The sequence below is a fragment of the Gloeophyllum trabeum genome (genome assembly GCF_000344685.1).
Source record: "Gloeophyllum trabeum ATCC 11539 unplaced genomic scaffold GLOTRscaffold_00002, whole genome shotgun sequence".
Taxonomy (NCBI): Eukaryota; Fungi; Basidiomycota; class Agaricomycetes; order Gloeophyllales; family Gloeophyllaceae; genus Gloeophyllum; species Gloeophyllum trabeum.
This window is the reverse complement of record NW_006920411.1, coordinates 2,818,142-2,830,440: the sequence shown is the minus strand read 5'-3', so window position 1 is coordinate 2,830,440 and position 12,299 is coordinate 2,818,142. Positions and strand designations below refer to the sequence as shown.

Sequence of the window (12,299 nt, the reverse complement as noted above, 5' to 3'; positions counted from 1 at the left end):
TATAAGGTGCCCTATCGGGTTTTGCTTCAAGCATCTGTCTCCAGCCTCGTAAGTTCATACGACCTACTGCAGCTTCGTCGTAATCATTCACTAACTTGATGCTTCCTAGTGGACCTGCTGAAGACACGGCTGCAACAAGGAGACAGCGTCCCGAACAAAAGGTGCTGTTCCATGTCCGTGAAACCGATGGATCTTAAGTCTCACTGTCTTCAGACCTAGGATTATCCATGTCACACGCAATGTTGTGGCTAGCGAAGGTCCGCTAGGTCTCTGGCGAGGCACTACAGCTACTCTGGCTCGGTATGGAATAAATAAATGGACGTGAATCCAATCTCACTTCTGCCCCGTGTTGCAGCAATGTCCCAGGTATCGCAATATATATGACAGGGCTGAACTACGTTCGGACTGCACTAGCGAAAGTGCAGTACTTCGCTGCGTCTCCTCAACCGAGAGTCGATGCCGGACGTGGATCTGTCCTGCCCAAATTAAATAGCCAGGGTAATCTGCTAGCTGGCGCAACGACGCGCGTTGCGGCAGGATTTATCCTGAACCCCTTCTCTGTGCTCAAAGCACGTTTCGAGGTCAGACCTAGGCACATGCGAAGCTCTCTATGCACTGACGCTCCTTATAGAGCGGCCTCTACAAGTATGATAGCTTCCTGGCGTCAGTGGGTGTGATATTCCGTTCAGGGCCTTCGGAGCTATTCCGGGGGTTCACAGCGTCAGCTTTGCGAGACGCGCCTTATGCGGGCCTCTTCGTCGTATTCTATGAACGCCTCAAGAAAGAAACAAGTGAGCGTGTCTTGATCCCGCTGGATGTGCTCATTTCAACGTAACATGCTTGTGTAGCCCAAGCCCTACCGGCTGCCTGGTCATCTTCTGGGACTTCTTCATTGATGCACAGCATATCTGCCGCATCTGCGGGTGGCCTTGCTACCCTCAGCACACATCCTTTTGACGTTATCAAGGTCGCGGCATCATGCCATTCTGTACCTCTAACTTGCTGACATTATGAACCCGCAGACTAAAGTGCAAGTCCGATCGGAAGACCGTTACCGGGGGATGCTTGTCACAATCAGGACTATCTTAGCCGTAAGTCTCACCACATCGTCCTGAACATATATGTGTAGCTGAGTATCGTTCACAGCAACGCGGAGTTGCAGGATTCTTTGACGGCGTGTCGCTCCGAATAGGCCGCAAGGTGCTCAGTTCCGCCATAGGCTGGACAATATACGAAGCTGTCCTGATGTTCATGACGACACCGAGCAAAACATGAAAACGATATGCTTGCTTATTGCTGTAGTGCTTACATTGATTATATTATATACATCCTGATAGTGTGCGAAGTGCGAGGTCCTAACGTGCTATGAGTACTCCTTCTGAATAAATTTAGCAATAGTGTTAAGCTGGATATTCGATGTGCCTTCGTAGATAGCTCCCTGTATACACCGATCAGCACCCTCCCCATCGCTGAATAAAAACTACCACTCACGATCTTGGAATCCCTCCAGAACTTCTCGATCCCTGTCTCCCTCGTGAAACCGACGCCGCCCGCCCACTCGATCGCAGAGCCGCTCACGCGCTGCGCGACGACGCTGGCGTAGTACTTCGCCATGGCGGCCTCCTTGACGAAGCTCTTGCCTTCCTCCTTTCGCCGGGCGGCGTTGTAGGTGAGCAGGCGGGCCGCCTCGATGTCCACGGCGGCCTGAGCAATTTGGAAGGCCATGCCCTGGAAGGTGCCGACGGGCTGGCCGAATTGCTTTCGCTCGTACGTATAGGGCACGGCCTTATCGAAGGCACCCTGTGCGAGTCCAACCATCTGTGCTGCAATGCCGACGCGACCTGAGAGGCGGTGGATGAGCAGGCCGACTTACAAATACGCAACGCAGCATCTCCATTTACCTTCGTTCAAAATCTCAATAGCAATCTGGAATTCAGCAAATTAGTACGTATGTCTCGCAGTTCAACGGATTGCAGTTTAGACCTTGTAGCCCTGGCCAATTTCTCCAATGACATTCTCTTCAGGGATTTTCAGATCATCAAAGTTAAGCGTGCACGTCGACGAGGCCCGAATGCCTAGCTTCTGCTCCTTCTTTGCTATTTGGATGCCCATATCCTTCGTAGCAATGAAGCAGGTGATACCCTTGTAGCCTCTACTCGGGTCAACCTTTATTACCATGTCAGTCAGGTTTCTCGCAATACGCCAGATTCGTGGACGACCCACATTGGCGAAGATGAGGAAAATCTCGGCCTCGTACGAGTTCGTTATCCACATCTTCGAGCCGTTGATGACCCACTGGTTGCCGTCCTTCTTCGCCCGCGTCTGCAGCGCAAAGGCATCCGAACCCGATGCTGGCTCCGACAAGCAGAAGGACCCGAGCTAAGCGACCTTTGTCAGTCCCGAAATCGTATAGACATGAGAAAGACAAACTTTGGAGGTGGCGAGCTTTGGCAGCCACTTGTCCTGCTGCTCCTTTGTCGCGTATTTCCGGATGACGGTGTTGACGAGGGTGTTGTGCACGTCGCACAGGACGGAGACGGAGGGGTCGATCTTGGCGAGTTCCTCGATGACGACGATGGCGGAGGTGAAGGAAGCCTCCGCGCCGCCGTGGTCTGCGCTCGTCTCTATGCCCATGAGCTGGAGCAGTGTGAGCTGCGGACGTCACAGTGGGAGAGCATGGATTAGCCCACCCCCTGCTCAAAAAGCCCCTGAATGACCGCGGGGTCCATCATCTCCTTCTCGTCCATCTCCCTCACCCTTGGCCCGACCACTTCAGTCGCAAAGCGCTGGACTATAAAGATTCAGCTCTTCAGATGACAGTACAAGTGCGCTATGAGGAGCGGACCTGACTCTCGTAGCATATTCTCTTCGTCTGTAAACGTATGCAGTGAGTTCAGCTCTGATGCCCGCCTGGCGGAACAGGTGAAAGCCCTGGCAGAGAACTTGGATGGCCGAGAGGCATGCCGCGCAGCACGGGCTGCCGCACCCGCCAACTTGAGGGACCGTGAAGACGTCGACATTGCGGCGATTTTTTGGAAGAGGGAAAGGGTAAAGAGGCTGCTGCGTGTCTTTGTACTCGACACCGACGCCAAGTGCCCGACCGACGATGATCCGGCCCGGGCTGTACCCGACAGCACCCCGCATCCGGGGTAATCACATGCGCATTGATCGGACGCCAGTCCACACATCCAAGGGTATATAGCTAGGATTAAACGTCGACTACAGTTGAAAGACTCTAACCATAGCTGTAGAATAGGGACCGCGAGGAACGCATATCGAGCAGCATAACGACAATTCCGCATGGACAGAGAGAGAGGCAGAATCAAAATTAGTGCCTACAGGAGTGTTCCTCAAGACACTGACAAGCCTGATTACGCCGTGACCCAATTACACGCACCCAAGTCCTTACGCACCCTCGCCGCCCTTGTTCGCGGAACCACTGGGCGCGTCTCCGTTGGTTTTTCTGTCACCGCTCATATGCGGCGCCCCGCCTCTTGTCAGCCCTGCCTGTGAGAGGCCCCGCGCGGCGAACCCACCGCGACCGCGGCCTCCCCGCCCGCCTCTGAAGGGCCCGTTCTCGCGCGGCTCGCGATCCTGTGCTTGCTTGACTTCCGGGACAGTGTCCTTCAGTTTCTGCAAGTGCAAGCTAGTTAGCAAAGAACTAGCAGAAGCAAGTCACTGCCTACTTCTGCGTGCTTTTCCAGCCCCGCCTTCATCGCCTCCTCGTCCCCAAACTCGACAAACGCAGTCTTCTGGCTCCTTCCCGAAAAACTAGTCGGGTAGTTCACGCGAATTATCTGTGCAGTAACCTCTGAGCACGTAACACCCGATCAGAAAAGCACAGCACACGTACCCCAGAGGCGGCCTCGCCAAAGAACTCCCTGAGCTCGCCCTCGTTCGCGGGTGTCGAGGAGCGCACGAAGAGCGTCCACGGGTTGCGCGGGGGGCGCTTGCTCGTCGGCGTGCGCCCGCCCGCGCTGTCAGTCGCGGGCGACATCACCCTGTCCGCTTCCTTCGGCGCATCCGACGTCGACGCGGACGCCTCGGGCACGTCCACACTCGGCGTCGCCTTCCCCGAGCCCGCCTTGGGCTCCTCACCGCCCTCCTTCTTCTCGCCCTCCGCGACGTGACCATCCTTTTCACGAGCCTCGCGCTCCGCGCGCTCCCGCTCCTTCCTCTCCTTCTTCTTCTCCTTCTTCCGCTCCGCCTTCTCCGCAGGCGTCAGCCCCCCCGGCGTGCTCGCGCCGTTTGCGCGCGCGGGGCTCTCCGCGCCGTCGCCGGGCGTGTCCTTGCCCGAGCGCGGGAGCGGCGTCGAGCCGGCGGACTTGGCCAGGTGCGGGGGCGCGGGCTTGTCCGCGGGCGGCGCGGGCGTGGAGGTTTTCGTGGGCGGGTTGGGCGTGCCGCCGGACGCGGGGGCGGCGATGGGCGTGCGGCGGTACGCGTAGTTGAAGCCTAGACACGTGGTGAATGGGTATCCAGGGATGTATGCTAGCGATACGCACCTTGGCTCTTGATCTCGGCGCTCACCCGGCCTTCTTTGACGTCGAGCACGAGCGAGCCGTACGCGGCGTCGCACAGGTTCCAGTTCCAGCAGTTCTTCCATGCCGGCTCCTCGGGGATGGGCGCGCCCGTGGGGGCGGTCTGGCCGGACGGCGGCGGGATGCGCTCGACGACGGACAGGAACTTGTCCAAGAGCACACGCTGGTTGTCGTCAATGACAATGTCGACCTGGCCCTTGACGCTCTCCCAGACCTTGTCGAACGCGTCCTTGCCGACGAGGAGCTTGTGGCGGTAGCCCTCGTAGTCGCCCTGGACGCTGAATTCGTTGTAGGAAGTCGCGTAGCGAAAGTGGAGGCCGGCGGAGATGGTGAGGTCGGCCTTGAGGACGAGGGCGAGCTGGTTGATGATGCCCTCGCGGCCGGGGCTGGCGTGGGTGACGAGGACGCGCGTCTCGGTCTGGTCAAAGACGCGCTGTGCGGTGTCGACAAGTTCACCCATCTGGAGGGCGGTGGTCCACATGGTGCCCTGGCCGCCGGCGATGGTGGCGCTGCCGTCGCCGTTGTCGAACATCTTGTGGGGGACGAGGGCGCCGCCGAGGCCGAGGAGGCGGAGCTTGACGCCGCCGACGTCGAGGCAGCGGGTGGTGGCCTCGTCGATGACGTGGAGGTTGTCGATGGCGTAGGAGCCGGTGCGGAACTTTTCGAGGACGAGGACGTCCTCGCAGGCGCCCCAGACGGTGTAGACGGGGACGGCGAGCTTGATCTGGCCGGAGAGGAGGAGGGGGAACTCGGAGAGCATGGAGACGTTGACGGTCTGGCGGATGTGGGCGGGCGGGTTTTGGGGTTCGAGGAGGTGGGTGCGCTGGGCCTGCGGGATGAGCGGCGAGTACATGGTGAGGTGGCGGAGCGTCCTGTCGTTGATTCTGTCGAGACTGGACGCCTCTGCCGCCAGCATGAGCGTCGCGTACGATGAGCAAGGACGTTACGCACCAAAGAAACCAAAGTCGCCGGTGTGGATGATGGCACTGGCGTTGACCTCGCGCGCGAGGTCGTTCAAGGCGGAGAGGCGGCCGCGGATGTCGGCGACGCAGAGGAGCCTGCCATGGACGGCGTCGAGGAGCTTTGTCTGAGTGTTGACGTGCTGCGTCGGGCGCGGGAGGGGCGACAGGGCGGGGCGGGTCGATGTCGACGCAGGGCGGGAGCCGGACTGCATGTTTTTGGTGGCGAGCGACAAAGTCGGGCCTGCCAGTGCCACAGCGCGCGACGCTGGACGCCCTCGGCATTCTCCGGTCCAGTGCATATCCCGCCACACCGACCACCCATGGCCACAAAGCTTTCCAGCGCATGCCCCGACAGCACAGGGACCGCGCTGCTCGCCCAGTTTCCCCCTCGAATATTCCTCTCGAACCATCTGCTCGCCTCGGCCATCCCCCTGCCTCCGAGTCCCCTCATCGCGTATTCCGTCTTTACCGCGCAAGACACGCATGCTCTTGAACTCGCGCGGAGGAGCGTCTTGCAGCTGCGCAAGCCCGCCGTACTAGAGTCCCTGCTGCCCAGCGTACGAATATCCAACGACGGCTCATCCCTCTACGTCTTTGCCGTCAGCTCGTCCGACGGCCCCTCGGACTGCCACAAGAGCCTGAAGGAGCTACGCTTCCTCGATGTCCGAGGTCCGTCTGTCGCTCTCTATACTTTATTCATCTTCTGCGCGTACTCGAGCGACCAATTTGTGCAGCTACCTTCCGTCCGAATCCCGCCACTAACCCACCCCCAGTCACAGAATCCTCTGCCTTTTCCCCGCAAGGCCTCTACCCATGCTCCGCCGAATGCGCAGACCACCGCGAGCCATGCCCCGCCTGCCTCGAGCGCACCCGTCCGACCCCATCCGCATCCACCTGCCACATTCCCTCCGAAGCATGCCTGTTCCCCCGCCGGCCCTTACGACAGGTCTACTCGCAGTTCCTCCAAGCCGTCCGCGAGCGCCTGATCGACGACATTGCCGAGGCATCCAAGAGCACCTCGGACGCGCGACCCGTCAAGCGATTCAAGCGCGGCTTCCTCCTCGGGCCCCCCTCGAGTCCGTCGGAGTGGGGCTCCGGCTGGGAGCACTACGCCCAATGCAGGTGCGGCCCCGACTCATCATACCGCGACCGCACGCTGACCAATGACCACGTTTGCTCATGCCAGACCTCTCATCCACTGCCACCTCCACCTCCACCTCTCCCCCTCGCGCCTCATCATCAAACCCCTCCTCACCCCTACGCCCTTCCACCCCCTCCCGTTCTACCTCCCCTCCCCCCCAGGCACCCCCATCACCCTCCTCCCCTACGGCACCCCCGCCTACCTCCTCTCCTCCTACACCGGGCCCACCTCCGTCCTCACATCCCAATTCACCGACTCCCTCGCCGGGCTGGGCACAGGCGACTGGGCCTCGCCCCCGCCCTACACGAGTACGAACAGCGCACCGGGGAAAGGGCCGATGTACGTCATCGCGTGGGTGGGCGTGCAGAACAAGCAGGGCGAGGACAAGGGCCTCCCGCTCATCTGGCCCGCGCGGCTGTGCGTCGCGTTCCACCCCGCCGCGCAGTGCGCGAGGAAGCCGCTAGCCTATCTCCCCGCGCTCCCGCCCGAGCTGCAGGCCTCGCCCGTCCCCCCGCCACCGCCCGACGCACCGGCCGTCCAAGTGCAAGCGCAAGGAAACAAGCCCATCCGCCCGTCGCTGAAGAGGAGCAGCGTGTTCACCGCGCGCGCGGGGGAGACCCAGGCGGCGTTCAAATGCATGACCCTCGTAGCAGGCGGGAAGGACATGCCCGCCGTCGCCGCGGAAGCGTCCGCGTACGTCGAGGCCGTCGCGCGCGAACGCGAGCGGGAGCGCGAACGGCTGAAGAGGGAGCGCGAGAGCGCGCACGCGTCGTCGCCCATGCGCTCTGCCCCGCCGATGACGCCTACACCCATGACATTGTCCACGCCGGCGGCGGTGGGCCAGACGCCCGTCGCGGCGGAGGAGACGCCCATCTTCCCCCCGAGTAGTAGTCCTGCGGGCGAGAGTCCGATGGTCGTCGAACAGGAGCTTGGGATGGTTGTACCCCTCCCTTCTGCTAGTCTCGTTCCGGAGATGACGCCCATGGACATGGACGTCACCCTCGCTCCATCCACCTCACCTGCCGTCCAACCCGCAGATACCCTCCCCGCCCCCTCTGCATCTGCCTCTGTCTCCCCTAACCCGGACCCGGACCCCGACCCAATTTCCTTCGACACCTTCACGACCTTCGAGCCCTCCTGGGCGCAGCCCTCGTCTGCAGACTTCATGGGCTACGGCTTCGGCGACGGCGAGCCCGCGGAGCCCTTCGACGTCTTCACGGAGGACGACTTCAACTTTTTCGACCGCCCGAGCGCAGGCGACGCGGGCCTGCTCAACATCTCCCCCCCTGCGTTCGGCGAGGGCATGCGCGGGTTCGCCGCCGCTTCGCCCGTGAAGACCCAGAGTTCCCCGTGGCCGGTGCTGGGGATGGGCATGGGAGCGGGGGACACGCCGGCGCCGCCGCCCGAGCTCGACCCGTCCTCGCCCGCAGGCACCCCGTCTGCGTACTCGGACCCGCCGACGCCGACGGTGCAGCTCGCCGCGCCGGCGCACGCGTCGCAGCTGCTCCTCGGCGTGCCGCGCGTCTTCGACCCCATCCCGTTCGCGCCGGCGCACAAGGCGTCGGACGACAAGTACGCGATGGGCAAGTTCGCGGTGGGGGAGGCGCAGAGAGATGGGAAGGAGATGGCGGTGTGGCAGGGGAAGGAGGGGGGGTGGAAGTTTAGGTACTCGGCGGTGACGGACCCGAGGGTGGGCGTCGTGCGCCAGCTCATTGGCGTGAAGCGCAAGAGCATCGAGCAGGGCATGCGCGATATGAAGCTGTCCCCGCCGTGGATCCAGGAGCCCGAGGACTGGTTCCCGTGCACACCGGACGAGCCCGAGGAGGACAAATCCGAGCCGGAATCGGAGGAGGAGGACCGGTGGATGGACGACGACGACGAGTCGCGCTCGGTGTCCCGCCCGTCGACGCCCCTGCCGCCGTACCTCCCCCTCGGCCCGACGCTCCTGCACACGCAGTTCCACCACTCGCAGCTGCTCCCCGCCAGCTCCGCGCTCCGGCCGCCCGATGCGCCTGCGGCCCTCGCGCCCGCCGCCGCCCCGCCCATGTCGGTCCCGACGCCCGTGTCGCCGGCGGCGGCGCTCAGCGCTGCGTCGGAGAAGTCCAAGTCGCTGGAGGCGGCGGCGCTGATGTTCGCGAAGGAGCAGATCGAGAACCCCGTGTGGGCGCAGGCGTGCCGGGTCAAGAGGATGGACGAGGAGCGGGCGAGTGGGCCCGCCACTGAGGTGTGGCAGAGCGATGCTCACCAGGCCCTGCGGCTCCTCGCGAAGTTGGAGGGTTGCCCGCCGTCGATGGAAGTGAGGGAGCTCCTTGCGTCCGACGCTGGCTCTGATACTACAGGCTCGGAGAGTGCGGTGCTGAGGAGACTGAAGCCGCCTCTGATGACTGTGACCAAGAGCGACGCAGTTATACAGACAGGTTATACTGCGCTGCGGTTCTGGGAAAAGCTAGGTCTATCTCCTCGGAACGGCAAGAAGGACGTGTCTGCCTTTGTTTTCTTCGAAGATGAAGGGGACTCGAAGGTACAGCAGGTCGAGTCTTGGTTGACCAAAGTCTCATCCCGGTACAAGGTAGCTCAATCAGTTCTCGTTTCACTTGTTTAGAACTTAACTTGGACTCTTGTTTCAGGCGAGGAATCTGGGTTGTCATGTTGCTGGCAAGGCCGCAGAGTGCACTCGAGACGGTATCGTTCCCCTCAAACTAGAGAGCATCCGAAAGACTTTGGTCAATTTCGTTGCATCGCTGGCAGTCGATACTAGCAATATCGTCTTCTATGTCGTGACGCCCGCGTCGATCATGGCCTTGTCTTCTCCAGTTCTTCGACAAATATTCTCAGCGACGAAGCGAACGCTCAAGTCACATACGGAGAAACAGATCCTCTTCCATCTGGTTCCCGAGCACCTTGTTTTCGCGAGTGCGTATGCGACATCCCGCGACTCGCCTACCGACATTCTAGTGCACAGTGTGTATGATAGGATCCTGCGTCCCGTGGATCGCTACACTGCGCGACCCCAAGTCGAGCAACTGGAGCCTCGCAGGGCTTATGTCCAGGAGCCCGCATTCGTAGCTGCTCGTGCCCTCCACAATTCCGCGCTGTTCCTGCGCGAAGGCCATCTACGCACGTTGGATGTGGCGGACAGACATACTCTTCTCCACGTTGGATATCGCATTTCTGAGTGCGGGAAGTGGCTTCTAGCGACGTGTGTAGATCAACGTGGGGAGGGATATGATGTCGGCGTCTGGTTATACCCAGAGGACCGGAAGGAAGAGCAAGTGGTTGACCGGGTCTGGGGCTTTGCTTGCCAAATGGCGCGCCGAGCGAGCGTCGACTGGAGAGTCGTCGTCACCAAGCTTGGGTTCATGGCCGAAGACGAACTACAAGGTGAGCTTCACGGTGTGCATCTTGAGGAATGAGGCTGATAGACATTGTGCCGCTAGTTTGGATATCACGTCTGCGGGTTGCAGTCGCGGATTCTCTCGACGTCTCTCTGCATGCCAGTGTCATGGTCGCGGAGCAAGGCAACTCTTGGACGTTCCTTGCCCCAGAACGCAAGCAGTCCAAGCCTATATCGCCTCAGCGGCATGCGTCCAAGGATACTCATGGGACGACTTTCCTGGATGCGTCCTGGACAGCATATACCCTGAATCCTCCGGGAATATACACCTTTCCATTGACACCGCCGACTCTTGACTACAGTTACGACGTGTCCTGTGTACCGGAGCTCACTGGGGACTCTGCTGACACAGACATCGGCGCACTCCCTGCTCTGTCGAGCACCTTAGTCTATGTCCCAGCCGGTACTGACCACACGTCCATCAGCATGCTCAACGTTCACCTGCTTCACTCTGCCACGCCTATCGATTCACCGTTTACAGTATCTGACAAGGACACGCTACGCGATGTAACATCTAATTTCTACGAATTGGCGCTCCTCGCTAAGGCGAGACATATCGCAAACGCGCCGACATTGCCCCTTCACCTTGCTGCACTGGAGAAAGTGCATCTTGCTCACGATCTTGATATTCTGGAGCAATAACCCAAGGACAGTCTTAGTCTTTCGCCTTTTCGGATCCATGGGTCTTCACTGTACATTCATCACACATTCATTGCACATAGAAAATGTTCCCCTCGCATTCGGACTTGTATGGAAATTAGCGCATCATGTATTGGTATCATTGTAGTAACATCATTGCATTGCTGCCTCCCTCAACCGTCGGAGACACAAGCAAAGCAGATCATGAAGCCCACTACTGCGTCTTCTTCTCCTGGGCATTGAACCGCTTCGGCGGCTCCATCCGCGCCGGGGCCTGGATGCTCGCCAAAGCAGAGATGCCCAAGTAAACTACGGGAACGATGACAAATAACGCGACGATGAGGGTCATGATCAGGGCGGGGGTGAGGAGCTGGTAGCGTTTGAGGATGCCGCCCCCGGGGACGGTGGTGTTGCTCGGTGCCATGAATGCGGGGGAGGGGATGTCAACCTCGGGCGAGAGGCAGTGGCCGTCGGAGCAGTCTTCCTGCCTGGGTGCGCCGGCGAGGAGCACGAGATGCTTGGACGATGCGGGTAGGAACTGCAGGTGGTTGTACAGATTTGCTGCTGGGTCTGACGTCAGGGAAGCCGAAGACTTTATATAGGGCTACTTACATCGTTGATTTATGTCGAGGCTTCTCCTCCAAGCCGACTCCGAAGAAATCTCGGGGAACTCGACGTAAATAATGTATCGTGACCGGCCCCTCACGACTTGGTGAAGACGGTCGACGTCGCTGCCTGAGAGGCTAATGACGGGGAGGTTGCATCTTTGCGAGATGCGCTCTACGAATTCAGAGAGGGATGCATCGGAGCTTCGGCGAAGGTAAGGGAGCTGGAGCGTCGAAGCAGCGCCCTTGAGGGCCAGGCTGAGAGGCGCTGAGGGTGACAGCGTCCGCAAGTCCGAGGCGTGCAGCTACTAGGTCATTAGACGTGGGGCGAAAGGTGGAAGGCTACAGTGCGTACCCCGGGCTGCTCGACAACGACTATCACGTCGTTCTCGCACACAGTCTCTAAGTGTCCAAAACTATTCAGGACTGGCTCGAGGGAAGGCGACGAAACGCTCTCGGGTAGTGTTAGACTGCAGCGTTCCGTTCACGGTTAATCAAGGTAGACCAAAACAGGGATATATGATAGCACTCACCTATCTGAAGCCCATGCAATAAGTGGGTACGTGTTCGAGAAGGCATAAGTGGACGCCAACAGGGACGCTACCACCAGATAGCGACCAGCCATAGCGTACGAGTTCGACTTGTGCGGCAGGCTCCTAAACCACCCGTCCTTAGCGTTCGCGCTCCTCTAATTACTAGGGCAGAAGTGAAATATTATGTAAGAAAATGTATTATATGAGAATTACCGGATACAGAACGAACAAGAGGAGGAGAACGCTATAGGACGGCTGGAACAAATCGTCTCCCCGAGATCACCGAGTCTGACTAAGCATGCCAAAAACGGCAGTAGCTGAATTGCTTCAACAGTAGTGATTGTACTATATGCTCACTGAATACTCAGCCCGAGTGTCTGAGAGCTTCATTGAATGTCTTATAAGTTGCTTCGAACTCATACAACTATGTTATATGACCCCAATTGCCCACCCACTGCTGTTGAAGCAATTCAGCTACTGCCGTTTT

General features: G+C 59.8%; 5 protein-coding genes across 5 annotated transcripts; 2 read left to right on the top strand and 3 right to left on the bottom strand.

Annotated features, from left to right (window-relative positions):
* Window positions 1-5: 5 nt before the first annotated feature.
* On the top strand, window positions 6-1,275 carry GLOTRDRAFT_33238 (solute carrier family 25 member 38; the record flags this gene model as incomplete). Its single annotated transcript, XM_007863492.1, has 8 exons — window positions 6-48; window positions 110-173; window positions 220-300; window positions 356-581; window positions 632-797; window positions 855-967; window positions 1,023-1,091; window positions 1,147-1,275. Coding segments are annotated over 8 exons (891 nt in total), but the record flags the coding sequence as incomplete, so codon positions are not given.
* An 88-nt stretch (window positions 1,276-1,363) lies between these two features.
* GLOTRDRAFT_126037 (acyl-CoA dehydrogenase NM domain-like protein) lies at window positions 1,364-3,020 on the bottom strand (the record flags this gene model as incomplete). Its single annotated transcript, XM_007864456.1, has 8 exons — window positions 1,364-1,438; window positions 1,492-1,841; window positions 1,902-1,926; window positions 1,984-2,166; window positions 2,224-2,379; window positions 2,431-2,637; window positions 2,691-2,791; window positions 2,846-3,020. The coding sequence occupies 8 exons, from the start codon at window positions 3,018-3,020 to the stop codon at window positions 1,364-1,366; spliced, it is 1,272 nt and encodes a 423-aa protein (XP_007862647.1).
* Window positions 3,021-3,405: 385 nt separating this feature from the next.
* GLOTRDRAFT_136541 (uncharacterized protein) lies at window positions 3,406-5,717 on the bottom strand (the record flags this gene model as incomplete). The annotated part of the gene is made up of 5 exons (XM_007864455.1): window positions 5,490-5,717; window positions 4,503-5,441; window positions 3,854-4,452; window positions 3,687-3,797; window positions 3,406-3,633 (listed from the first exon to the last, which is right to left on the bottom strand). The coding sequence occupies exons 1-5, from the start codon at window positions 5,710-5,712 to the stop codon at window positions 3,406-3,408; spliced, it is 2,100 nt and encodes a 699-aa protein (XP_007862646.1). The 5' UTR covers window positions 5,713-5,717.
* Window positions 5,718-6,160: 443 nt separating this feature from the next.
* Window positions 6,161-10,546, top strand: GLOTRDRAFT_119718 (uncharacterized protein; the record flags this gene model as incomplete). The annotated part of the gene is made up of 6 exons (XM_007864454.1): window positions 6,161-6,169; window positions 6,447-6,622; window positions 6,687-9,210; window positions 9,269-10,022; window positions 10,079-10,470; window positions 10,517-10,546. 6 exons carry the CDS (start codon window positions 6,161-6,163, stop codon window positions 10,544-10,546), a joined length of 3,885 nt encoding a protein of 1,294 aa, XP_007862645.1.
* A 48-nt stretch (window positions 10,547-10,594) lies between these two features.
* On the bottom strand, window positions 10,595-11,937 carry GLOTRDRAFT_55986 (uncharacterized protein). The gene is made up of 4 exons (XM_007863731.1): window positions 11,813-11,937; window positions 11,635-11,749; window positions 11,287-11,584; window positions 10,595-11,238 (listed from the first exon to the last, which is right to left on the bottom strand). Exons 1-4 carry the CDS (start codon window positions 11,902-11,904, stop codon window positions 10,889-10,891), a joined length of 855 nt encoding a protein of 284 aa, XP_007861922.1. The 5' UTR covers window positions 11,905-11,937; the 3' UTR covers window positions 10,595-10,888.
* Window positions 11,938-12,299: the final 362 nt, after the last annotated feature.

Coding starts and splice junctions, on each gene's coding strand:
- GLOTRDRAFT_55986 (XM_007863731.1), bottom strand. CDS start 11,904: ATGGCTGGTCGCTATCTGGTGGTAGCGTCCCTGTTGGCGTCCACTTAT. Junction 11,585..11,634: donor TCGTTGTCGAGCAGCCCGGG/GTACGCACTGTA, acceptor ATGACCTAGTAG/CTGCACGCCTCGGACTTGCG. Junction 11,239..11,286: donor CCTCGACATAAATCAACGAT/GTAAGTAGCCCT, acceptor CGTCAGACCCAG/CAGCAAATCTGTACAACCAC.